Genomic DNA, 27,172 nt, shown 5'->3' with positions numbered 1-27,172 from the left:
TATATAATGTGTGATTCCATTTGCACGTTAATCCATAGTGACATAAAGCAAGTTGTTGGTTACCTGGAATTGGGCATGGGGAAGGGCACATGTCATGCCCATGAAGGGGTACGTGAAATTTTGAGGACTGATGGAAATTTCTGTATCTCGATTGCAGTGGTGGTGGTTTTATGCACACCTACAGTGTTAAAGCTCATTGAATTGTATGCGTTAAGTAGATATTGCTTATTCTATGTAAAGCATACCTCAGAGTTGCTTAAAAAGTAGTGACTGACAAATGCATGACAAAAAATATGTGTTCAGTAAATAAGCTTTACAGATGTGGACCAGTTGTAGTTAGTAGTTCATGTTTTCATAGCAGAGGTAAAAATCCTATGCAGAATCAAATAGATGCCAAATATGTTAAGGAAATAAAAGATTTCATTGTTTCTTAAATTCTTTGTAGTAAGAAGGTATAACAGTGAAATCTGTTAGTCTTGTTTTGGTTCTGGAGCTTGGATTTCCTATGTTCTTTCTCATCTTTGTTCTGTATTTTCTTCCAAGCTCTTCTAAACTTATGACATGGAATTATCAAAGTTGGATTTGTTAATTTGGAAAGTAAAACATCTTTTTTGTTTGTTTATTTGTTTGAGACAGAGTCTCACTTTGTCGTCCAGTCTAGGGTACAGTGGCATGATCTCGGCTCACTGCAACCTCCGCCTCCTGGGTTCAAGCGATTCTCCTGCCTCAGGCTCCTGAGTAGCTGGGATTACAGGTGTGCACCAGTACACCCAGCTAATTTTTGTATTTTTAGTAGAGATGGGGTTTCACCATGTTATTCAGTCTGGTCTCGAACTGCTGACCTCGTGATCCACCCACCTCGGGCTGCCAAAGTGCTAGGATTACAGTCATGAGCCACCGTGCCCAGCTATACCTTTTATTTTTGACCTCTGAGTAGGTGAGTCTATAAATAACTTCTTCGAAGTTATCTAAGTTCAGACTCTTCTCCTCTAAGCTTAACCTTAGTTTCATAATTTCAAATATGGATTTAGATCCAGCAACTATAAAAAAAGGTCCATGACTTAACTATATACTTTTTAATATTAGGAAAAGTAAATGAAAAATCTTGCCTCATGTGTTGTAATAATCATGAGCTGCAAAAATGGTGTTGATTACCCCTTCGCCAATTTTAAAAAAGCGATAGCATCTTTAGTTATATAATAGTTCTAATGTAAATTACCAGGTTATTTACTCATCATTTTTGGTGTTGCTATAAGCTTCTCTGCTACTTAACCTTAGTTCAAACTTTTTTTGTTTGCCATTTTCGTTCAGCCTTTTCAAAATGTTTGTGTACTTATCCAGTCATACTCAAGGCTTTTCTTAAGGCTGAGAGAAATAACTTTAGAAAATGTGATTATCAAATACAGATGTTTAAACAGTTATATTTAAGCCTGTAAAAGGTTAACGAAAATAACAACTTGGTCATGGAGTTTCTCTTCCTGGTTACTGTACTGAATTAAGTTTCAACAGACTTTTTGATGTTATGTTTCTTTTAGAAATACAGAATGATAAACCGGGCGCGGTGGCTCAAGCCTGTAATCCCAGCACTTTGGGAGGCCGAGGCGGGTGGATCACGAGGTCAAGAGATCAAGACCATCCTGGTCAACATGATGAAACCCCGTCTCTACTAAAAACACAAAAAAATTAGCTGGGCATGGTGGCACGTGCCTGTAATCCCAGCTACTCAGGAGGCTGAGGCAGGAGAATTGCCTGAACCCAGGAGGCGGAGGTTGCGGTGAGCCGAGATTGTGCCCTTGCACTCCAGCCTGGGTAACAAGAGCGAAACTCCGTCTCAAAAAAAAAAAAAAAAAAAAAAAAGAAATACAGAATGATAGAAAAGACATGGCTTTAGAAAGATTTTTTTTTTCCTAGAGAATCTCCACCTTAAATTTAAAATTATTTTTAAAATAAAGACCCTTAAAGGAAAGTCAAAGATGTAGACATATGATACATGTGGATCACGTCATGATACATGTTGGATCTTTGCCATCCTCTTGAAAAATTGAATGTAAGTTTCACCTAATTTCAGAAGAACACTCAAACTCTTATCTTAGGTATATTGTGACAGGAACTGATGGCTTAGGGGATTTTGAAGCTTGGTCTTACGGAGCTTAGCTTTTCTGAGCTTAGGGAGTTAAGAAAGATGTCATAGTAAGAGGAATTTGCCTGTCTTCTGAGCCATTGAAGACGCTGCCCTGAAATTGAGTGAGGTGAAAGTAGTTGACAGGTTGATGAAGGTGATGTTAGACAGAAACAATAAGGAGGCAAAGGTGGAAATTCCATGTAGCCACTGAAAAAGGGAGAAGGCAGGTGTTGAGGAATGGACTGGGCTGCAGATCAGGGCACTGCTTTCATTAAAAGGCTGACAGTTGCCCATATGCACCATTTCTGGTGTCCACTGGCCACCACTTGCGGCCAACCACACACACACACACACACACACACACACACACACCCTTGACTAACAGAGCTATTAATGAAGTAACTGTTCTGATTAATTAAATATTATGGTTAATTGACCAGGAAAGTAGTTTTTGTTTGAAGACTTACTTCAAATAAACACCTTTTCGAATGTCCACATTCCTGTGTAAATTGATTATAATGATCATTATCTCTTACTTTGAGGCGTCATTCTTATTTTAAACATATCTAGGTTATGTTCTTGGAGGGACGGTCTTTTATTTGTGTTTTCATAGCACTTAGTGCATCCTGTGGCACAGCTAACACTTGTAGGAAGAACATTTGCCATTGTTCAATGAAGATAAAAAATGTATGGTAGCCTTTTTAAAAGGAAATTGTGGTGTTATTTATTGTACCCTTCTTCATTGAGAATTAAAACACAACATAGTTCATTGAGACTTGAGGTAGATAAAATTCCAGCTCTTTTGCAAACGTGGAACTTTATACAAAGTTATACAAAGTTATCTTCTGACTTCTGTTATATGCAGTGTTATAGACCGGGCTCCATGATCAGATGTTCACCTTAGGTTTTTACAAGTCTTTTTTTTTCTTTAAATAAGTTACCTTTAAAGTTACGTAATTTGATAAAGTCATAGCATCTTGTTTTACTTTCTGTATGATTTTGAAAATAAAAATGTCAGGTAGTAACTGTATCAAAACTTAAATTATGTACATTCATCAGAGAGCAGAAGTTATTTCCAAATTGAGGTGTAGGAAGTTTTAAAATGCTTATTCACTAGTGAGTGAATTGGCAATTTCAAACTTTTATTTTGAATGATAACAATAGTATTTCTAAGAATATAGAAAAATTCAGGTGTAACACAGGAATCTAAATTTAGTATTAATTAATAGAATTTTAGATTCTGGAAGGCTGGAGTATTTTACTTTTTAGGTTTGCGAAATGTTAGAAGGTGCATGATGGACATTAGATGACATGAGTGTGCCGTTCTTGTCTAGTATAGTTGTTACATAGTTAAATTACTGGGTAAAAAGGGATTGCTGACTACTTAGATGGTTTCCAGGATTAGGACAAATGATTTTCAGAACACTAGAACACTCTTCTGTAGTGCCTCAAGCTAATGAGAGCAAAGGGCAAGGTCTTTTCATTACTGTAGGTCAGCTGTATTGGCCATGTTTATAGTTGCCATTCCTTGCTCTTTTTTGGCCTGTTGTCTTGCAGATATGTTTTTGACTTCCGGAGGGATGAGTTGGCCTCTTAATAAAGAGCTCCTCAAGGCTCTGGAAAAGTTGTCAAAGAACTTTTCTCTGAATGCTTGGCTCAGTGACATTGGCCCACATATGTTGAAATAGGTAACTGGGCTGTGTTTGGAAGAAGATCTAGGTCGGGGTCCCCAAATTCTGGGTCACACAGCAGGAGGTGAGTGGCTGCCAAGTGAGCATTACTGCCTGAGCTCCGCCTCCTGTCGGCTCAGCAGTAGCATTAGATTTTTGTAGGAGTGCGAACTCTATGGTGAACTGTGCATGCGAGGGGTCTAGATTGTGCAGTCCTTATGAGACTCTTAATGCCTGATGGTTGAAACAGTTTCATCCTAAAACCATTGTGCTGGCCCGTGTGTGGAAAAAACTATCTTCCATGGAACCCATCCCTGGTGCCAAAAAGGTTGGGAACTGCTGATCTAGATTATCTCTGATATGTTTTTGTATTAAAAATAAGAAATTGTTCATTCAGCAATGTGTACTTGTGTTGGACCAGCTACTCTGTTATACTCGGTCTAACAGGTATGCTTGGGTTATCACAGAGAACAAATCAGGCAAAGTTGTGACATTTAAGCAGAGACCTAAAAGATAAGGTGTTAGCTGGCTAAAGAGTAGAAGTCCAGATAGTGGGCACAGTGTATGTGGAGGCCCTGAAATCGGTAGGAGATTGGTGCTAATGAAGCATGAAAGAAGAGGCAGTGAGGCTAGAGAATAGCAAGAGAGGGGGGCAGTGGCTTGACTTAAGTCTGGATTAATGGATGGAAAACCCAGCTACATAGGACTTGAGGACATATTAAAGATTTTGAAGTGATCGTAAGTCATTTATTTGGAAGACAACATAGGGTTTTTGTTATGAAGAGACTACATTGGAGGGGATCAAGAGGGGCTTTAGGGGTTTAAGGCTTTTGTTAATATTATCACCATTAATAACAGCTAATACTATTTCCTTACTGTAGATCCAGCACTGTGTTGTAAACCCTTTTCCCTTATCTCATATACACTTCAGAACATCTCAGTGAGGTGGTGTTCTATTTTATAGATGAGGGAACTGAGACAGTGAAGTTAAGCAACTTGGCTAAGGTCATATAGCTAGTAAGTGGCAGAGCTGGGATTTGAACCCGGATAATGTAAGATTCTAAATTCTGAGACTCTAAATCCTGAGTTGTTTTGCCATGGGGCCTGGTTTTTTTCAGTGCATAGGTGATGGGCCATTAGGGGACTTGAAATTGAATGGATCACAACTAGGATTTAAAAAAAATTGAATAAAAAAAACCAGACTACATGCATGTAATAAGCATAAATATTGACATGTGAAACTTTGTTTTTCTTTTTATTTTGTATAACTATACTTGTACATTTGTGAGCTTGTGAGCTGTTACAGAAGGTTAAACAGGATTTGTCAGGCAGGTGCTGATGATGGCTTGGATTAGAATTGTGCTGGTGCAGATGGAGAGAGGTGGACCTCAGTGTTAAGAGGTAGAGGCAGCAGGACTCAGGAAGCAATTAGATAGAGGTGCCCAGCTGAGGAAGAAATGAGTAATGAGTCCCATATTTCTTGTGTGAAGAGCATCAATCATGGTGCATGCTGCATTCAGTCCACTTTAAGGGAGACTGATCCTTCTTAGAGGGGTCCTACTGGGTGGCTGTTCTGCTACCTGAATCTCTAGTTTCTCTCACCTGCAGCTGATAAGACTTGGCGTTGGCATCTCACCCAGGGGCAGCAAATCTGTAAGCTGGCCGTGAACCCATGAGATGATGTGTTACCGAAAACTGCCTAAATAGGTGTTGAGCAGAGAGTAAATTCTCTTTCTGGAATTTGAGGTGAATAGTCAGCCAACTGGTGGCAGGATGAGAAGCTATGGGCCACAGATGTATGTAGTTGGGCTACTAGCAGCTCTAGAGTAAAGGTGTAGGAATTATTTGTGTGGAGTCACCTTGGGATCTAAAAAAACCTTTAGGTTTCAGTGTCTAAGGCCCAGAGTCATTCTCTTTCTGAAGCTCAGGTTCAGTTTTTTTTTTTTTCTTGCTTTCTGTGTGGGTCCATTTCCTTATTCTGAAGCATAACCTTTTAGTAATACCTGGTTTTTACTAAAACCTGTTTTTTTTTTCTCCGCATTACTGCAGTGAGTCTTCATACTGTGCCTTCAGCTAGTACTAACTGGAGACAGAATGATGGAATAGTTAAAAAATGTCTGGTGGCAATTCCCCTTCTTTGTCTTATTAGTCTTTTGGTGTTGGCCAAGATGCTTCTCACTGAGTTTGGTTTCCACATCTGTAAAATTGGGATGATAGAGGAGCATCATAGGGTTGTTGTGAGGCATTAATGAGAAAAACTGTCTAGCACTCAGCTCAGTGCCTGGTGAAGAATTAGAGCTTAATGATTTTCCATTAATAGTTGACATCTTTAGGACAGTCTCTGGAGAGACTTAAATGTGTTTGTTAAACTATGGGAAGGAGCCAGCATGGAGGGAGACATACATATGAGACATATATATGAGACAGAGTGTTAAGACAAGGTATTGGGTCCCAGAGAAGCAGGAATAGAATGGGATTAAGACAGTACATTATGGATTGTTTTCAACAGAAGAGGGAACCTGGTGGAGGTGGTAGGAGGAGTATTTTTTTCTGATGTTGAGTGCCAGTTACGGTGATTTACCAGGAGAGATGCTGATATCAGGAGGAGAAAGGTGGCAAGTTGGAAAGCTGTTACAGAGAACATAGCAAAAAGACAGGGACATAGCAAAAAATTGGTAAACAGTACTGAGAGCCTGAGATTGCACAGTCTGAATTTATAGTGACACCAGTCTGTGTGTTTCTATAGTGTTTTCTGGCAGTGCTGTGTTCAAAAGAATGATGAGCTACAAAAGTAAAGTTAGTATAGTTTAAAGGGTGTGCATCCGAAATACCAGGAAAGAATAAGGAGCCTGGGAGCCTGGGTACAGGGACATAGCGGGAGGTCAGCCATGGAGTCCGGCTTGGTTGGGAGGGCATGGTGGTCTGGGCAGGGTGTGTAGTCTTGAAGAAAGAAGAGGGCAGTGGCCTCTGTGTGCTGCCATCCTCCAAAAATACATAACTCTTTTGATTGATGGTTTTCCCTGTTATTCTTAACACTAATTCCTTGTGTTGATAACTGAAGTATTAGGACTAACTGCTAAAAATAAATTTATATTCTTTTATGGGCCAAAACTGGAGTTAGAGCTAGTGTTTAATTTTGAAGTTACCAGTGATTTCATGTGTATGCTGAATCAGTAAATAAGTTGTGATCCTTAACCTTAAGGTAACGTTTAACTGCCTAATGGGGGATTTTAATTTTCACTGACTACTTCCGAGGAACTTAATATTTCAGATATACTGAGGACTTTAAAAAGAAACACTAGGTGGAAGAGAATTTTTAAATGCTTATTTATTTTTATTTTTTTATTTTTTTGCGACTAAAACAGCCTGTCTTTGAGGTGAAATTCACCCATAATGTGGGTCTGGTCCATCCAAACTTCAGTAGTCCTTACTTCTTCTTTCATTTTTGCTTGGAGTGTGTGGCAAATCTGAAAGCAGTACCATTGACTGACTCACTGACCATTTGAGGGCTTCCCATGTTTCAGGCAGTAAGGTGTCAGAAGACCAGAAGTGAATGATGGAGGGATGATACCGTGAGGCATTACGCAGATAAAGGCCAATAAGCTCCTCACAGTATCATCTTTTCCGACCATAAGATGCCGGAAGAAAATATTAGAACTTTTCTTTTAATCTCTTACTTTGAATGTCTGTGTTTCTCAGAACATGCATATTAGGATAGCAGCACATGTCTGAAAAATATAGATAAGCAAACACGTATTGGGGGTACTCTTCTTTTTGCCAATAGTGTGTATGTGACCAAGAAATATTTGGAGACTATTACATGTTAGTGTGTATTTAAAAATAAAATTATAACTTTTACTTGTTTTTAGCATCTTGAGAAAAGCAAGTTTCTGCATGTGTTAAACCATGTTATTAATGAGGTAGTTTTACTTGACTATATTTGTAGTGTGAAGTAAATCTTACTGTATAAAAAGACTTATTACCAAGATCTGGCTTGATATGTTTGTCATTTTTTTCTCTGTATTGGAGGAACTTTACCTTTTGTAGAACAGTGTCCCTTGTTACAAAGCACTGAATTCACTTGCCATCTGTCAGATGTTGAGGAATGGGACATGGAGAATGTGGAACAGCACATGCCTATTTTACTATCAGTCTTATCCCAAAGTGTGACCTCTGGGGACCTCTCTTCTCACCTCTCTGGCTGTCTTTCCTCCCTTCTCTCTCTCACCTGTCTCAAAAACAATAGAATTGGAATGTCCCCAGAAATTCCCTGCTCCCATCTGTTTGCTCATAGTAGGTGGTTTCTCCTGTGTGAAATGTCTCACTTTCAGAGAGCCATGAAATTCTTGGTTCAAAAAGGTCATCATTCCCTCACCTCAACAACATTTTCCCTAAAATTAGTTAGAAAAACTGCTATCAAGAGTCTATTTTAAATGAAGTATATTGAATAAATGTTTCTAGGTTGTTCCTCTGGAGGTTTTTATTTTCATTTTTGTTTCAATGAGTATGTATCTTATTCTATATTTGACAGTCATTTATTAACAAGATTTTTTTAAGTGAAATCTTGCATGTGTGTTTGCAGGTTGATGACAATTAGAAGCATGCTTTCCACTGAACTTCCTGACACCATTTGTTATACAGAATGTCTCTGAATGAGAACTCGGTTTTTGCCTATGAATCTTCTGTGCATAGCACCAATGTTTTGCTCAGCCTTAATGACCAGCGGAAGAAAGATGTGCTCTGCGATGTCACCATCTTTGTGGAGGGTCAGCGGTTCCGTGCTCACCGGTCCGTGCTGGCGGCATGCAGCAGTTACTTCCACTCGAGAATCGTAGGCCAGGCTGATACAGAGCTGAGCATTACTCTTCCAGAAGAGGTGAGGGATCCATGTTTCTGGTTATTTTAATCTACTTCTACTTGTTTTTTTATGGTTCATAATGTCAAAAATAAAGCACAGTCTCTTTGTCAGGTGGCTATGGAGCATTTCCCAGGTTCTGTAGCAACCCATTTTTTAAAATAGTTTTTTTTCATGTAAAATCATTAATTTTGAATGTTGGTTAACAGTATTTATTGAGCAGTTGGATGTAACATAACACCCACTTTTATGTTATTTTTGATGAAATGACCAAATCAGGGCATACCCAGTGGATTATAGGTAATTGGAAAAGTCATGATTTTGAGAGTCCATACTGTGTGACATTCTCTTCCTAGGGGCCCTTTCCTGTGATCAGCAGCTGTAGCTAGGTATATTAGTCTGTTCTCATGGTGCTAATAAAGACATACCTGAGACTGGGTAATTTTTAAAGGAAAGAGGTTTAATTGACTGACAGTTCCACATAGCTGGGAGGCCTCACAGTGGTGGTAGAAGACAAAGGAAAAGCAAAGGGACTTCTTGAGAGAATTTGTGTAGGGAAGCTTCCTCTTGTAAAACCATCAGATCTCCTGAGACTTATTCATTATCATGAGACTAGCATGGGAAGGACCCGCCCTCATGATTCAGTGACCTCCCATTGGGTCCCTCCCATGTGGGAATTGTGGGAGCTACAGTTCAAGATAAGATTTGGGTGAGGACACAGCCAAACCATTTCACTAGGTTTAGGGTTCTATAAAACGTACATTTTCCCAAGACATCTCCTGTGAAAAGTAGTCACTCGGTTAAGTGTTCTGTCTGTCTCCCTTCTTTCTTTCTTGACTTTGTCTTTATGTATTGAATAGAAAAAAGAAAGTGTTGCGTCATTTTTATAGAGCCTTGTTTTTACATACATCTTTTTCCCTGGCCTGTTGTGAAGCTCAGGCTAATAAATATTTGGGTCCTTGTTAATATACTGCCTTTAAAAGGAGCTCTTGTTTGAGTGGGGGTGTGCTGACTGTTGACTCTTAGTAGCATCCCTTGCTTTATTTAGTTAGTAACTGCTGCTAGCAGAGTATCAAGGCTGTGGGATTGGGACACAAATAGAAGTTAGGAGGAACATGGAGAAAGAATGTAGAAATTCTTTGTGTATGATAGGTCTGTGTGGGATGTTTCAATTGGATACAGTTGTGTAAACTGTAAACTAAGTCTACAGTTTAACTCTTGCTGTCCATTCATACTTCTGTGAAACTACAGCTACAGTTTTGGGAACAGATAGGTTTTCTGTCAGATTTGTGGCAGAGGTCAGGGTCAGTGGTACAATACCAAGAAAATGGTTTTAAAAAAAAAGGCCAATGTATGGGTAGCCATTGTTTTAAAAAAGGAACAACACATTTTATAATGGAGATAAATTAATTATGGGTCATATTTTCAAATTATTAAATGAGACTTTCCAAGTAAAGCAAAGTTTGATTCATGGATTTAGGAGGAAAGGTATGTGCATACATTCATGTGTGTATGCATCCTTTCATTCTTTCTCACTTAATTTGTAAATCAAAAGTTTTCAAATATTTGAAGTGTTCCATTATAGTGACAAAGTCAAAATACCATATAACTCACTGTCCTAAAGACCTTTTTAGATTATTTTAACTTATTTAAAAATTTTACCCAGCAAAAATTTTACCCAGCACTTTGGGAGGCTGAGGTGGGTGGATCACGAGGTCAAGAGATTGAAACCATCCTGACCAACATGATGAAACCCTGTCTCTACAAAAAAAAAATACAAAAATTAGCTGGGCATGGTGGCGCACGCCTGTAGTCCCAGCTACTCTGGAGGCTGAGGCAGGAGAATTGCTTGAACCCAGGAGGCGGAGATTGCAGTGAGCCAAGATTGCGCCACTGCAATCCAGCCTGGCGCCTGGTGACAATGAGATTCTGTCTCAAAAAAAAAAAAAAAAAAAAAAATTAAAATTTTTATTGAGTGTGTTAGGGTTCTCAAGAGGAACAGAACTTATAGGATATATGTATATATGAAGGGGGAATACTTATAGATACTTATAGGATATATGTATATATTAATGAATATTGGCTTGAGATGAAGTCTCACAATAGGCCACCTGCAAGTTGAGGAAGAAGGAAGCTAGTAGTGGCTCAATCCGAGTCCAAAAGCCTCAAAAGTAGGAAAGCCAACATTGCAGCCTTCATTCTGTGGCCAAAGGCCAGAGAGCCCCTGGCAAACCACTGTTGTAAGTCTAAGAGTCCAAAGGCCAAAGAACCTGGCATCTGATGTTAAGGGCAGGAGGCATCCAGCAGGGGAGAAAGATGAAAGCCAGAAGACTCAGCAAGTCACCTATCCCACCTTCTTCCTCCGTTTTTGTTCTAACCTTGCTGGCAGCCGATTGGATGGTGCCCATCCATACTGAGGATGAGTCTTCCTTTCCCAGTCCGCTGACTCCAATGTTAATCTTCTCTAGCAATGCCCTCACAGACACACCCAGAAACAAGACTTTACAACCTTCAATCCAATCAAGTTGACAATATTAACTGTCACATTGATGTTTTCATGTACAGATGTAAGAAATTATGCAGAGTTCCTTTTCACTTTGTCTAGTGTCCCCCATTGATAACGTTTTGGAAAATTATAGTATTGCAACCAGGATATTGATTCAATCTCCCATAGTGTTCAGATTGCCACAGTTTTGCTTCTACTGATGTGTGTGTGTGTGTGTGTGTGTGTATGCACGCACGCGAGCATTAAGTTCTATATAATTTTATCTCCTGTGAAAGTTTGTGTGTCTACTACCACAGTTAATATACTCAGCCAGCTGTGGAGGCTCACTCCGGTAGTCCCAACACTTTGGGAGGCTGAGGCAGGCGGATCACTTGAGGTCAGGAGCTCAAGACCAGCCTGTCCAGCATGGCAAAACCCTGTCTCTGCTAAAAATACAAAAATTAGCTGGATGTGGTGGCAGGCACCTGTAATCCCAGTTACTTGGGAGATTGAGGCAGGAGGATCCTTTGAACCTGGGAGGTGGAGGTTGCAGTGAGCGGAAATCGCACCACTGCACTCCAGCCTGGGCGAGAGAGCGAGACTTTACCTCAAAAACAAAAACAAACAACAACAACAACAACAACAACAACAAAAACCTGAACTTGCTAACACACAAAGATTCCTTGTGTTGTCCTTTTATAACCACAGACATCTACCTACATTTCATGCCCTCATTCCCTTGCTCCCTTCCTCCATTCCTAATTTATGGCAACCACCAATCTTTCTTCCTTTTCTAAAGTTTGGTCATTCCAAAAATGTTACATAAATGGAATCATGCAAGATATTACTTCTTAGGATTGATGTTGTTTGACTTAGCTGAGATAATCCAGATTGTGTGGTATCAGCAATCTATTCCTTTTTGTTGCTGAGTAATATTCCATAGTAAGGATGTACCACGTGTGTGGCTTTTTACCTATTGAAGGAAGTCAGGCTAATTACAGTTTTTGGCTATTACAAATAAAGTTGCTGTAAACATTTGTGAACTGGTTTTTGTGTTAACGTAAGTTTTCATTTCTCTGGTATAAAAGACCAGAAGTACAATTGCTGGGTCATATGGTAGTTGCATGTTTAGTTTTCTAAGAAACTGCCAAAGTTTTTTTTGTTTGTTTTGTTTTGTTTTTTGTTTGTTTTCAAAGTGCCTGTACCATTTTATATTCCCATTAGGTATGTGTGAGTGATTTAGTTTTAGTTTCTCTGCATTCTCATCAGCTTTTGATGGTATCACTGCTTTTTATTTGAGCATTTAAAAAGCCTAAACATAGTTTAGCATGTTTTTAACAAGATCACAAATATTAATAGTATTTTGACCACTCTTAGAAGAACTCAGTGGTTTCAAATTAATTTTGTACTTTTAACCCAGGATGAGGCTTTCTGTGTACTTCAGCTGGTTCCATTTGCTTCTCATTTTGCAGAGGCAGGTTTAATGAACATGTACAAGTTTCTGTGTAAAAGTTTTGTTGGCCTGGTGCAGTGGCTTATGCATGTAATTCTGGCACTTTGGGAGGCTGAGGAAGGTGAATCACCTGAGGTCAAAAGTTCAAGACCAGCCTGGCCAACATGGTGAAATCCCATCTCAACTAAAATAAAAAAAAATTCAGGGTGTGGTGGCAGGCGCCTGTAATCCCAGCTACTTCAGGAGGCTGAGGCAGGAGAATTGCTTGAACCCGGGAAGTGGAGTTGCAGTGAGCCAAGATCATGCCATTGTGCTCCAGCCTAGGTGACAAGAGCGAAAATCTGTCTCAAAAAAAAAAAAAAAGTTTTGTTACCTCAAGTCCATGATTTTTTTCTGAAACGGTACTGAGGCATGATTTTTATAACTTCTCTTAGATCACTTTAAAAAATCTGAATCTTTAAAACTTTTACTGTTAAGAATATTTACCAGTTACTGTGCATTTACCATGGATCAGGACTTCTTTGTAACTGCTTTACAGATACTGTTTTATATCCTTAAAATTCTGCTTTTGTAGCATGTAGCAGTTGGAATACAGTGGCCACATGGAGCTGGGCTAGCAATAGACTATGTATGTGTAGCAGGTAGAATAGAATTTGAAAAATATTTTTTCTTCAAATTAAAGTACTTATTTTATAATTATCACAAATAATTTACACATCTCTCTATTCCTCTTCCACTTACCTTGTTTTTATGTACTAGACAGCTTTCAAATGACGTGTTTGTTTTTATTTTGTGTATCAACAGGTGACAGTTAAAGGATTTGAACCTTTAATTCAGTTTGCCTACACCGCTAAACTGATTTTAAGTAAAGAGAATGTGGATGAAGTGTGCAAATGTGTGGAGTTTTTAAGTGTACACAATATTGAGGAATCCTGCTTTCAGTTTCTCAAATTTAAGTTTTTGGACTCCACTGGAGACCAGAAGGAGTGCCCAAGAAGCAAATGCTTTCCATCACACTGTCAAAAAACAGAGCTTAAATTTTCACTTTTGGACCAGAGGGATCTAGAAACTGATGAAGCGGAGGAATTTCTGGAAAATAAAAATGTTCAGACTCCTCAATGTAAACTTCGCAGGTATCAAGGAAATGCAAAAGCCTCACCTCCTCTACAAGATAGTGCCAGTCAGACGTATGAGTCCATGTGCTTAGAGAAGGATGCTGCTCTGGCCTTGCCTTCTTTATGCCCCAAATACAGAAAATTCCAAAAAGCATTTGGAACGGACAGAGCCCGTACTGGGGAATCTAGTGTCAAAGACATTCATGCTTCTGTTCAGCCGAGTGAAACGTCTGAAAATGAATGCCTGGGAGGAGTCCCAGAGTGTGGAGATTTGCAGGTGATGTTAAAATGTGATGAAAGTAAATTAGCAATAGAACCTGAAGAAACGAAGAAAGAGCCTGCTTCTCAGTGCCCAACTGAAAAATCGGAAGTGACTCCTTTTCCCCACAATTCTTCCATAGACCCTCATGGACTTTATTCTCTGTCTCTTTTACACACATATGACCAATATGGTGACTTGAATTTTACTGGTATGCAAAACACAACAGTGTTAACAGAAAAGCCTTTGTCAGGTACAGACATTCAAGAAAAAACATTTGTTGAAAGTCAGGACTTACCTTTGAAATCTGACTCAGGCCCCAGGGAAGATAGTAGTCTTGCATCTAGTGACAGGAGTAGTGTGGAGCGAGAAGTGGCAGAACACCTAGCAAAAGGCTTCTGGAGTGACATATGCAGCACCGACTCTCCTTGCCAGATGCAGTTATCACCTGCTGTGGCCAAAGATGGCTCAGAACAGATCTCACAGAAACGGTCTGAGTGTCCCTGGTTAGGTATCAGAATTAGCGAGAGTCCAGAACCAGGTCAGAGGACTTTTACAACATTAAGTTCTGTCAACTGCCCTTTTATAAGTACACTGAGTACTGAAGGCTGTTCAAGCAATTTGGAAATTGGAAATGATGATTATGTTTCAGAACCCCAGCAAGAACCTTGCCCATATGCTTGTGTCATTAGCTTGGGAGACGACTCTGAGACAGACACCGAAGGAGACAGTGAATCCTGTTCAGCCAGAGAACAAGAATGTGAGGTGAGCAGGACTGCATGTTTTTAATTCATTATTTTAACAATGATTACTTGGGATTTACTCTGGATCAGCTCCCTTTGCGTCCTTAGGGTTATGATCAGGTTCAGGGACTAGAGTGGAAACTCATACAAAGTTAATTATAAGACTGTGTGATAGGGCTGGGCATGGTGGCTCATGACTGTAATCCCAGCACTTTGGGAGGCCAAGGCAAGTGGATCACTTGAAGTCAGGAGTTTGAGACCAGGCTGGCCAACATAGTGAAACCCCATCTCTACAAAAATTAGCTGGGTGTGGTGGCAGGTGCCTGTAATCTCAGCTAGTAGGGAGGCTGAGGCAGGAGAATTGCTTGAATTCGAGAGGCAGAGGTTTCAATGAGGCGGGTTGATGACACTGTACTCTAGTCTGGAAGACAGAACAAGACTCCATCTCAAAAAAAAGACTGTGCGATGAGTACCAATGAAGTCTGAAGGACTTAGGTGTTCAGTTATTTCTAGTAGGTATATTAACCATAAAGTAGGTTCACACGTTGGTGTTTAAATCAAATGCTATGTCCCAAGAGAAAAAAGAATAATGATTCTGTAGTCATGACGATAAGTCTCGGAAAAATGCAGCATATATTTAGTCTTGCTCATTGCCAATAAGGACCTCTAAACCTGGGACATGTCACTGAGCAATGGTTTAACAGTGACTAGTTGTGGGAATGTGGCTTCTAGTGGAGTGAAGTTTTCTTGGAGCTAGTTTTTCATGGCCATTGATTTTTTGTTTTTAAATTTCCTTTAGCCATTTTAACTATTGATAAATGTCTTAATTTAGCATGAGTTGCGTGTAGCTAGTATGATATTAAAGCAAGCTTGATTTGTGTATTCTGTACATAAAAGTTTGTATTTGATAGCTCCTTTCTGTATAATATTACTTGTAAGTCCAGTAATGATATGGGCCTGTTAGTTCCTTCCAAAAATATATTATTTAAATGATTTTTTAAATATTTTATATGATTTTGCTTGGCTTTCAGTAGTTGAATTTTCTTTTTATAATCACAATTTACATTCTTTTTAAAAATTATTTTCCTATTCGTTGCATTTTTTTCCCTTTATTGGGCTTTTTTTTTTTATTGTGATAGGAATACTTAACATGGGATCTACCCTTATAACAAATTTTTAAGTGCATAATACTGTATTGTTAAGTTTAAGCACAATATCGTACAGCAGATCTCTATAACTTACTCTTTTATAACTGAAACTTAACCCATCCAATTGCAGATTCCCATTTTTTCCTTCTCCCAAGCCCCTGGCAACCACCATTCTACTCTCTACTCTTTTCTATGAGTTTGACTGTTTTATCTACTTTGTATGATTGAGATCATGTTGGATTTAGTCTCCTCTGTGTCTGGCATATTTCGCTTAGCATACTGCCTTCCATTTTCTCTATGTTGTAGTAAATGGCAGGATTTCCTTCTTTTTATCTGGCTGAATAGTATTGCTTTGTGTATGTACACCACATTTTCTTTATTCATTATCCATGGACATTTAGGTTGTTTCCATATTGTGGCTATTGTGAATAATGCTGTAACACGTATGAGAGTGTGGGCTGGGCACAGTGGCTGATGCCTGTATTCCCAACACCTTGGGAGGCTGAGGAGGGTGGATTGCCTGAGTCCAGGAGTGTGAGACCAGCTTGGGCAACATGGTGAAACACCGTCTCTACAAAAAGTACAAAAATTAGCCAGGCATGGTGGCATGTTCCTGTAGTCCCAGCTACTTAGGAAGCTGAGGTGAGAGGATCACTTGAACCCAAGAGGTTGAGACTGCAGTGAGCCATGATTGCACCATTGTACTCCTGCATGGCAGAGACTCTGTCTCCATAAAACAAGATGTGTAGATGAGTGCAGATGTTTCTTTGAGGTGCTGATTACAATTCATTTGGATAAATACCCAGGAGTGAGATTGCTGAGATGTAAAGTGCTGTGATTTTTAATTGTTTGGGGAACCTTCATACCGTTTTCCATGACAACTGCACTATTTTCCCACAGGTGTACAAGGATTCCAGTTTCTCCACATCCCGTTCTTTGGCATTTTCTTTGGTTTCGTAGCTGTTAGATGACATGGCTTTGAAAGAGGCTTTCTTTTTTAAAAATAGTCTTGGCTTTGGAAGGAGGTGGATTGGTGATTAAGTAGTAGTATATATGCATGGGTTTTATATAGATTTTTATGACATTATAGATGTAGCATTTGGAATTACTATGAAAATAACATTAAAAATAAAACATTTTTAAACATTTAAAACATTTTATGTAACTAATATCTGTAAACTTAAAAGGTAAGCTAAGTAGGTTGCCAGACTAACTGACCTGTATTTCATTTACATTTTTGGTAATTACTGTAATTAAACTCATACAACTTTGTTTTAAAAAAAGTCTTCTTTTTCCAAAATTAAGTATGTTGAAATGACTTTAAAATATTTATAAGACTTTACTTTTTTAATTTTGATGATTGAATTGTGTATCTTAAGTGATTTTTGTGAGACTACCATTTTCTTGATAGAAAAATAAATTTTCTAAAATGCTGTAGAAATTACTAACATAATTATACTAATATCAAAGCAGTGCTACATAGTCATTTCATCCAAAAGATAAAATAGATTTTATTTTAGGGTTAAGTAAAAATGTCTGTGTATTAACATACAATAATAAAAAAAATTCTGTCTTTACATTTTGCGTATGTCAGTATTTGTGTTAATATGTTGGATTTGCCGAAAAAATCTGCTTAATGTATTTATCTCTTGAAATAGACTGTAAAATTAAATTAGATGATCAGTTTTTATTATAATGGATTACATAGAAATTGGGAATAGAGGTCTGTGTTTTCTTTAATGTAAAATAAATTCTCTGAAAAACCTAGATGTATACCTTTATCTTCTTAGGTTTGAGTATAATTATAAAATACAGCAATAATTAGTAATATTTATTTCATATTCTAGGTAAAACTGCCATTCAATGCACAACGGATAATTTCACTTTCTCGAAATGATTTTCAGTCGTTGTTGAAAATGCACAAGCTTACTCCAGAACAACTGGATTGTATCCATGATATTCGAAGAAGAAGTAAAAACAGAATTGCTGCACAGCGCTGTCGCAAGAGAAAACTTGACTGTATACAGAATCTTGAATCAGAAATTGAGAAGCTGGTAGGTATACAGATTTCTTGTTACTATTTAAGTTTCACCACTTTCTTTTTTGTTGAGGAAATAGTTTTTAAATTTCTAGGTCAGATATAATTACGTATTAATTTTAATATGTATCAATTACCATTTTATCATTTTTACCGTGTTATATGCTATATGTAAAGCGCTTTTTTTTTAAAAAAAGGTTTTCAAATTAAGAATGACTTTACTGTCTACCTAATCATTAGGGGTTGAATAGATTAAAGAAATTATAAAGCACTTTAATTTCTGTGTTGTGTTTTGTGTCTATAAAAGCTAAAATTCCAGGTGTTAATTTAAATGAACTGTGGACCTGAATAATTTGTTTTGGTTGGTACCAAAACCAGACCAACTAGGATCGTTCATCTGAGGAAAAAAAATTCTGATAAGATATGGTGATATGAATCGAAAATTTTAATCTCGAATGAGATCCTAAGTGAGAACAGTACTTGGTTTTGAAACTTATTTTCTATTCCAGCATCAAGACACAAATTAACTGAAAAATTGATTAGTTTACTCCCTCTGTTTCTTTTTTCAGTTGGCGGTTGGTGGAAGGAAGCATTATATGAAAGAGGACAACTGTGATAATGCAGGCCAGCTAAGGCTAAGATATGATTAAAGATAGCAAGGAAACAGCTTAGAAGTAGTAAAAACATTCTTTGAATATTCAGTTTTCTGTCTTTGTTAAGTGGTGAAAGCTTAAAGTTGGGATTGTGGCAAGTTTTCAAGCATGAATATTCTAGCTATGAATGGCAATTAAACAGCAACAATTTAGGGAAGAAAATTGTGCCTTCAAGAGAAGTTGAAAAATAAAAATTTATTATTTTTATATTGTACATATACTTTATATAAAAAGATAAAAAGTCATCACTTTTTATAACCAGATGAAGCATAACAAAATAAAAAAGGAGGAACCAGATGTTTTATAAATAGAGGCATGAGAGATGTAAAAAAACCAAAAAACAAAACTCAGACACCTATATGATATTGCTGAATAGTTAAAATTGTTAAAACCAAAGAGGAATAGTTTTGAATTCTGTAGTACTTGGTACTTTTGGAGTATATATCAGTAATACCACACTGGTGGTGTTTCTTCCTCAGTTTTGAATTAAACCCTTACCTGCCTTCAGACAGAGTACAGTATTTTGGGCTTCAGTTATTGTTCTGTGGTATAATACAGAGATACTTTTTACAGTGTTAGGTTATGTGAAGCCATCTGAATGAAATCTACGTAAAATTGGACTACTGGAGTTCTTAGTTCTACTTCTTATAGTTCTTGATCTTTTCCGTCTCCCAGTTATAATTTATAGCAGCTCCTAGAGTTTATCCAGTTTTCTTATTCCTCTAAAAATAAAAGTGAAACAAGAATGTTCTAGTTTATTTCATCAGTAACTTTATTTTATAAATGGATACTAAGCAAATATGTTCGAGAATAGCTATTGTCCTTTAGAACTATTTCTTCGCTCAAAGGTTTTATTTCTTTGATACAAAGACGTTGGTTTGCTAGTTACTGACATTTTTACTAAATTTCAGATATCTAGGATGAAGAAAGTTGCTGTCTTTGGCCTTTCTGCTCCCTCTGCCTTTCCTTCTTAGGAGAGAGATGGCAGATACAGTGGTTAAAAATTGTGGGCTCTGAATTAGATGCTTAATAACTTTGGGCAGGTTATTTACTCTCTCTGAGACTTGGGTTTCTCATTGGAAAAAATAGGATAGTACTAGCTTCTATTTTATAGATCAGGTGCTTATTTTGGGGAATTAAGTGAGTTGATACATCTGAAGAACTTAGAACAATGCCTGGCACATAGTAACTACCAAATAAATATATATATATTATTATATTATTTATGGATTTTTAAATTTTCACTTTCTTAATTGACCCTCTTCCTAATGTCTCCATAAACTGTAAACTCTGTGTGTGGTATATTGCTTCTGTCGTCATAGTAAGGTTCCTTTCATATGGTCAGTGGAGTAAGAGTGGTCAGTATCCTGTTTACCTATTAAATTAATTTGAACTCTTTGGCTTCGAAATGGAGTCTTGAATGAAGAATGAATGAATGAATGAATGAATGAATGAATTTGTTGTAAAGAGATAGGTACCTCTCATTTAGAGAATGGAGCCAAGCCTCATAAATAACAGGGAGCGAGAAAGGAACCCAGCGACTTCTCTCTGTAACCGCTTAGCTCTGTACCCAGAGAGTGGCTTTGTGTGCCTCTAAGTGCACATGGGAAGGGTGGCTGTGGTACAATGCCTGAATGGTTTCCCTCTCCTCCAGGGACTAAGCCAGAGGCTACCGTTTTAGTTAGTTCTGAATTCCCAAGGAGAGTATCTTACTGGCCTAATTGACTCAGCTATCCTTTTCTATAACTAGAGAGCAAGAACAAAATAGAAGAGCCAAGACCCTCCTTTTTCGACAGGCACAGCAGACAGCTGATAGTGTCTACTGCACCTAGGTAGGTGCCAGACTGACTTCTGAAATAACCCCAGAGAAGTCGTATTGGAGTTTTTTTTTGTATCAGAGTGATTTGTTTGTGTTTCATCTTCCTTCAACTCCCTACTCTCTCCTTCATACCACTCCCAGTTCTAGATGTCTTTCTCAGATAAACAGAAAATGTGCTACTTATTATCTGGTAAGAATAACAAAGCTGGCCCTTCTAGAAGTAAAAGAATTTGACATTTAAGATATTTATTATGGTAAGAAGTTTACTTGGACCCTGGTTGTTTGGTGATGTTATGGATCTTGTCTTTTGTAAACAAAGAAAACTAGGGGAGTTACAGCCAGAGGTTTGTACTTAGTGGCATGGAGAGTTGGGAATACAGAGGAAGGAATGTGAACAGATATATTTGTATATTTTAATCTCATTGAGATGCTGCTTTTTGAAAGTGACTTGGGTAATAGCAGTGTTCTTAATCTTTATAGTCTAAAGATTATAGCAAACATACTTCAGGGAAATTGCTTGTTTAATAATTAAACAGCCATTTGCACATAGTGAATGACTGGTTGACTTTAACATATAAATAGATTCAGTCTGTATTGCCCTGGTCTGAAAATATTCAGGCAGAGGGCCCTATATTTTAGTCAGTTTGGTCTTTGGCTATTGGCTGTTTTCCTAGAGAGAAATCTTGGAACTTTTTGCAGTTGGTCCTGTGGGTAATAGCATAGTAGACCTGGATGGATCGGCACATGATAAAAGGGTTTGATTATAGTAGAATAATTTTTCTAAAATGTTTGCAAAGTGGGTTAGTATTATAATCATATATAAAGGACACTTTATAGTCTCAGAGTATTGGGAAAGTCAAAGGGAAATGTGAGTTTGTATTGAGTAAATAAGATATTTCTCAACAAAGAGTTCTATCAGAGTCTGATAGAACCTTTGAAGAAAAGGTATGTATTTGGTGGAAAAATTGGTGGCATTGACTTCAACATTTATTTTGAATTTTATAGTATGTTAGAAGTTAAGCATTAATTTAGCATTTCTTTTACTATAAGGACTGAATGTGCATAATGTATAAGACAGTAACATGACTTTTAAAACTATTAATTATAAAGTCTTTGGATTCAACTTCTGTTCGTGTGTTTGACTTATGAAGCTCTTGTCTGTGTAGCTTTCTTTACAAGGTCAAAGTTTCTTTTTTTCCTGGAAGATTAATTCAGTAGTTAGAAAGTATACGTATCTCTGATAACCGTTTTAACCTCAGAGATAACCCTGAAATGAAGGCAACCTCGCTTTTTGTAGAAAAAAAATTTACCAAAATGTATTTCTCTTAGAAAGTTTCAAATACTGTTTTTGATATCAACTTGTAAGTTATCAGCAACCAGAATATTCACAAACACTTGCGCTCAGGGTTGAGGTGTTCAGACACCATTTTATTTCATTACTTTTGTCCATTATGATGGCACGGAAGTAAAACGACCTCATCTGTCCTTAGTGATTTGCATTTTATGGTGAAGATTATATTTTATTAAAAATAAACCTGTTGTGTTCACAACTAGTCACATTTTACTGGCTGCTCTACCAAAGGGCACCTCGGTGGTCCTTCTGGAACCTGTTCTGTGTCATTCTGTGTTATCCTTGAGCAGCATTTCTTGAAATGTGGTGTGTGTCCCATTGGGATCTTAGTTATCTTGGGCCCCTTAAAGGTGGACATTTCTTAGTCTATCCCAGACCTGTTGTCAAGGCCCTGGACCATGCATTTTATACAAGTCCAAGATAAATGTTAGGTACATTTTAAATTCTGAGAACTCACTGCACACGATAGCACTGAGATCACATGGAAGCTTTGGTGGCAAATGACTGGAAAGCCTGCCTGGCCACTGAGTAGCTTTGTGGCCTGGGGCAATTGCTTAACCTCCAGTACTACTCACATTCCTCCATTACTAATATGGAATAAGAGTAATAGCCACCACAGGGTTGATGCAAGGATCTAATGAGGACAGGGATGGAAAGCTGTACTGCCCAGCATGTGGTCATGGCTCAATATGTATTGTTATACTTTAAATAAAAGTGGTTTTCTATTCTTTCTGTAAGTATTGGATGGTCACCCTACATGTGAAATGCTGTGCTTGGTACCAGGATGTCAGAAATGAGTAAGGCATAGCCCTCGTTTACGGTCTTATAGGGAGCCAAGTTCAAGTGTGTTCATTTTTTTCTTGAGCTTCATGTCACCCCTCTCCACCTCATTCTAAAAATTTCAAGCTTTCAGAAAAGTTAAATGAATGATACAATAAACAACCATATACTGTCCATGTAGATTCATGGATTTTTGACATTTTGCCACATTTGCTTTATCTTGATCAGGTGTCCCAAAACTTTTTACACAGGGGGCCAGTTCACTGTCTCTCAGACCGCTGGAGGCCGCCACATACTGTGCTCCTCTCACTGACCACCAATGAAAGAGGTGCCCTTTCCTGAAGTGCGGTGGGGGGTGGGGTGGGGGGTGGGCAGATAAATGGCCTCAGGGGGCCGCATGCGGCCCGCGGGCGCCGTAGTTTGGGGATGCCTGATCTTGATCCTTCTGCTTCTGTCTCTGTATCTCTCAGTATATCTGTCTGTACCTGTTAGTTTGTCAGTCTTTCCATCTCTGTCTCCACCTATCAGTCTTGGTCTTTTTTCAGGCCCACTTGGTTGGTCTTGGTCTCTCACCCCTTGTTGTCACTGTCATTCGTGTCCTGCTGTCTTGCTGGCATTCCTCACTCTAGCTCTCTTCCTCTCCTTTATTTTCTGAGTTGTTTGAAAGCTACCATATTATGACACTTCATCCTTAAATGTTTAAACATGCATCTTCTAAAGAGAGGCATTCTTAGATATGACTAATACCTTTGTTATGCCTGAGAATATCAACACGTCCTAAATATTATATCTAGTTCTTATTCAAATTACCCTGATTTTCTTGTTTTTCATAGATTCTTTTTTTTTTTTTCCAAACGGGAATACAGTCATCATGTATTTGATTAAACCTATTTAGTCTCTTAATCTGGAACAAGTCCTCTTACTGTTTTAATGACAATAACTTTTTGAAGTATCCAGACTAGATCTCATAAATATCTTACTTGAAGTGTTTGTCTGATTGCTTCCCCGTGGCTTTATTTTAGCCATTTCTCCATCTCTTTATTTCCTGTAAACTGGAAATGTTTGAGTTGATACGACTGAGTTTAAACATTCGCTGGTGTTGTCCTTTATATTATGTCACCTAGGGAGGCAGGAAGTGCAGTGTCAGGATTGTCCCTCCGAGGTGGGTGGGAAGTGCCAGATTGCTCCATTTTCAGAGTACTTTTTTTTCACCCTTGTGTTGCTTAGTTATCTGTGACATGTTACTTGGGCAGCTTATAATTAATTATCCTGTTCCCCAGTACTCCTAGATCCTTTAGAATAGGTCGATGACCCTTACCATGATTACGAAATTATGGTTTTTCTAATTTATTCTATTTACATTTTTTTAAGTTGGTATTTCTCTTTAAAAAGGATTGTTCTTCCTTTCTCTCCCCCACCTCCTTTTTTTTTTGGAAACAGAATCTCACTCTGTTGCCCAGGCTGGAGTGTGGAGTGCAGTGGCGTCATCTTGGCTCACTGCAGCCTCCTCCTCCTGGGTTCCTGTGATTCTCCTGCCTCATCCTCCCCAGTGGGACTACAGGTGCCTGCACCACACACAGCTAATTTTTATATTTTTAGTAGAGATGAGGTTTGACCGTGTTGGTCAGCCTGGTCTCAAACTCCTGACCTCAAGTGATCCTCCTGCCTCAGTCTCCCAAAGTGCTGGGATTACAGATGTGAACCACTGTGCCTGGCCTTTTCTTCTTTTCTCTTTTCCTTACCTCTCACTCTTTGAATCACTATGGACTCTTGGATTAATTTTTTCTGATTCAATTTGTTAGAATAAGTAATATTCATTATTCTTTTTGATGTTGACATTTTTCAGATTTGGCCAGGGAGAGCCTGTTCAAGCCAGCTGCTATTCTGTTGATATCATCATCTAGCACCTGTCATAGTCTCACTTTTTAACCTCTCTTGTTTCAAGATTTTGGAATCACCCATTTCTTTAAAACTCCTGGTTTCTTTTAGCAGATATATTGGACTTTGGAAAGCCTACCTGTTACTGGAGTGTTAACTCCTTCTGGGCCCTTTTCAGTGGACAGAGCTAGGAAGTATATGCGTCTGTGTATAAAATAGAGTTCATTATATCGTGAGTTTATATATATCAGGCTTCAGTAAATGAAAGTAAAAAGTATGTTGGAAATCCTGAGTTGTAGTATTTCCAGTCCAAATTTAGCAGTATAGAGCTTTTGTCTTCATTTCTTTTATATGTTTATGTTTAACCTCTCATCATTTACAGGGAAAACTTTGGCTCCAGTTACATTAGTGTATTAATTCCTTTATCTTATATACAGTAAGTTTTCACTTAACATGAAATGATGGGTAACAAAACCAGTTTTTTTCTTTATCAACTTTATAATGAAAGGATGTCGAACACAACGTTTGTTGAGGGCCTGCTGTACATTCTTTTTCTTAAAGTCAGTTTCCAAGAACCTGTCGATGATTTTAAGTGAGAGCATACTGTAAAAAAAGTTAAAAAATTACAATCAGTTAACAATAAATATATTGAGCAAAATTTAAGATTTATTTGCTTTTTTGTGTGCTTTTAAATATATCCCAGAGTGTGAAGATTTAAAGTTATTTGAAATATTGTGTTACCAATTTGATATACAATTAACTTTTTTTTTCTTGTTTATATTACTGGGATTTACTGTACATATTTTGAGACAGGGTTTCACTCTGTCACCCAGACTAGAGTGCAGTGGCACAATCATGAGTCACTGTAGCCTTGACTTTCTGGGATCGAGTGATCCCCTCACGTTAGCCTTCCGAGTAGCCAGGACTACAGGTGTGTACCACCATGCCCAGGTAATTTTTTTCTTGGTCAGGATGAGGTTTTGCTATGTTGCCCAGTCTCGTCTCAAAACTGCTGGGCTCAAGTAATCCTCCTGCCTTGGCCTCCCAATGTGCTGAGATTTTAGGTAAGAGCCACTGTGCCTGGCCTATCTTTTTTATTTGTTTTATTTTTGAATGTAAAGCAATTATATGGTTCAAAAGTTAAAACTATGTTTTAAAAAATATATACTTCAAATCTTGGTCTTACCTTCTCCTTACACTCAGTTCATAGCTATTTCCTGTAGGTAACTATTTTCATTAGTTTCTGGATTTTTTTCCCCCCCTGCATTTCTTTTCTAAAAATGTATTAACATTTTATGTCTACTCTTATTATGCATCTTGCTGCATAGAAATATTTTACATACATTGTTCTGTATTTTACTCTTTAAACTTAACTGATTTCTAGGAAATATTTTTTTCTTAGTTCAGAGAGGTTGTCATTCGTTTTACAGCTCCATAGTACTCAGTTGTGGCTGTAATACAATTCAAACCAGTCTTTTGTGGGTGGACATTTGGGATGCTGCAGTGAATAACTGTATACTATTGTTTCATATTTAAGGAGCTATGTCTCTAGGACACATTCCTAGAAGTGAGATTGTTGGATCAAGGGTAAATACATACATAATTTTATTGGATATTAACAAATTCTCCTCCATAGTAGTTGTAACATTTGACTTTCCACCAGCAGTATATAAATGTGTCCATCCACACCCTCAGTAAAGATTTGTTGTCAGCTTTTGGGTTTTTTTTTCCAGTTTGATAGTGAGATACCGTATCTTGTGGTAGCTTTTATTTTTATCTTAGAGAAAATGAGCATTTTTGCTTCTATTTCTCGGTGACATTTGTAGATTTCTCAGAACTGTCTGTTCAGAGGTTTTACTTACTAAGGAACTATTAATGACCATTTTCTAGCAGTGAGTACTCTTTACACCAGGCGTCCCTAAACTTTTTACACAGGGGGCCAGTTCACTGTCCCTCAGACCGTTGGAGGGCCACCACATACTGTGCTCCTCTCGCCACCAATGAAAGAGGTGCCCTTTCCTGAAGGGCGGCGGGGGGGCCGGATAAATGGCCTCAGGGGGCCGCAGTTTGGGGATGCCTGCTTTTCCCTATCATAAAATTGTCGCTTACTCTTTTGGTGCCAGATTCTTCTATATCTTTATTGGTTGAATTATATTTATAATCTTTACCAAAAAACTTGTATTTGATGTTAGCTATTCAAAATAAGGATTTATATGTAAAGGGTTTTTTTTTTTTTTTTTTTTTTTTTTTAGGGGGTGGAGACAGAGTCTCACTCTGTCACCAGGCTGGAGTGCAGTGATGCAGTCTCTGCTCACTGCAACCTCCGTCTCCCAGGTTCAAGCAATTCTCCTGCCTCAGACTCCCCTAGTAGCTGGAATTACAGGCGTGTGCCACCATGCCCCGGTAATTTTTTTGTAATTTTGTTGGAGGTGGGGTTTCACTACATTGGCCAGGCTGGTCTTGAACTCCTGACCTCAAATGATCAACCCACTTCAGCTTCCCAAAGTACTGAGATTACAGGCGTGAGCCACTGTGCCCAGCCTGTAAAGGTTTTTTGTTGTTATTAAATGCAGAATGGTATCAGAATGCCAGTTTTACTCCTTTCAAAAAATAGATCTGTAGTTGAAGGTGCAGCACTTCAAACATGTGATTTATACAGTTGTTTTTATAGGAAAATGGAAATATATTGTAGAAATAGGTAGCAGGGCACCAATAGTGAGTCACACAACTACAAGTAGTGATTTGGGAGGTATCTTAAATACTGATGAAGTAATCTACTTGAAGTACTTGTATTTTGCTTTGA

General features: G+C 38.0%; 1 protein-coding gene across 9 annotated transcripts in view; it reads left to right on the top strand.

Moving 5' to 3' along the window:
- Positions 1-27,172, top strand: part of BACH1 (BTB domain and CNC homolog 1) — a 124,407-nt gene that overhangs the window by 78,940 nt on the left and 18,295 nt on the right. For 6 of the 9 annotated variants that reach the window (XM_074389386.1, XM_074389384.1, XM_074389383.1 and 3 more), the window contains 3 exons: positions 8,375-8,668; positions 13,390-14,724; positions 17,698-17,904. In XM_074389386.1, coding sequence (XP_074245487.1) covers positions 8,435-8,668; positions 13,390-14,724; positions 17,698-17,904 — 1,776 coding nt within the window. In that variant the 5' untranslated portion in view covers positions 8,375-8,434. Of the gene's footprint in view, positions 1-8,374; positions 8,669-13,389; positions 14,725-17,697; positions 17,905-18,457; positions 22,834-27,172 lie in introns of those variants that run through there. The other 3 variants (XR_012514883.1, XM_074389387.1, XM_074389385.1) reach the window with 3 other exon arrangements.

The sequence above is a fragment of the Saimiri boliviensis genome, chromosome 18 (genome assembly GCF_048565385.1).
Source record: "Saimiri boliviensis isolate mSaiBol1 chromosome 18, mSaiBol1.pri, whole genome shotgun sequence".
Taxonomy (NCBI): Eukaryota; Metazoa; Chordata; class Mammalia; order Primates; family Cebidae; genus Saimiri; species Saimiri boliviensis.
The sequence above is the reverse complement of the archived record's forward strand: the minus strand, read 5'-3'. Positions and strand labels throughout refer to the sequence as shown.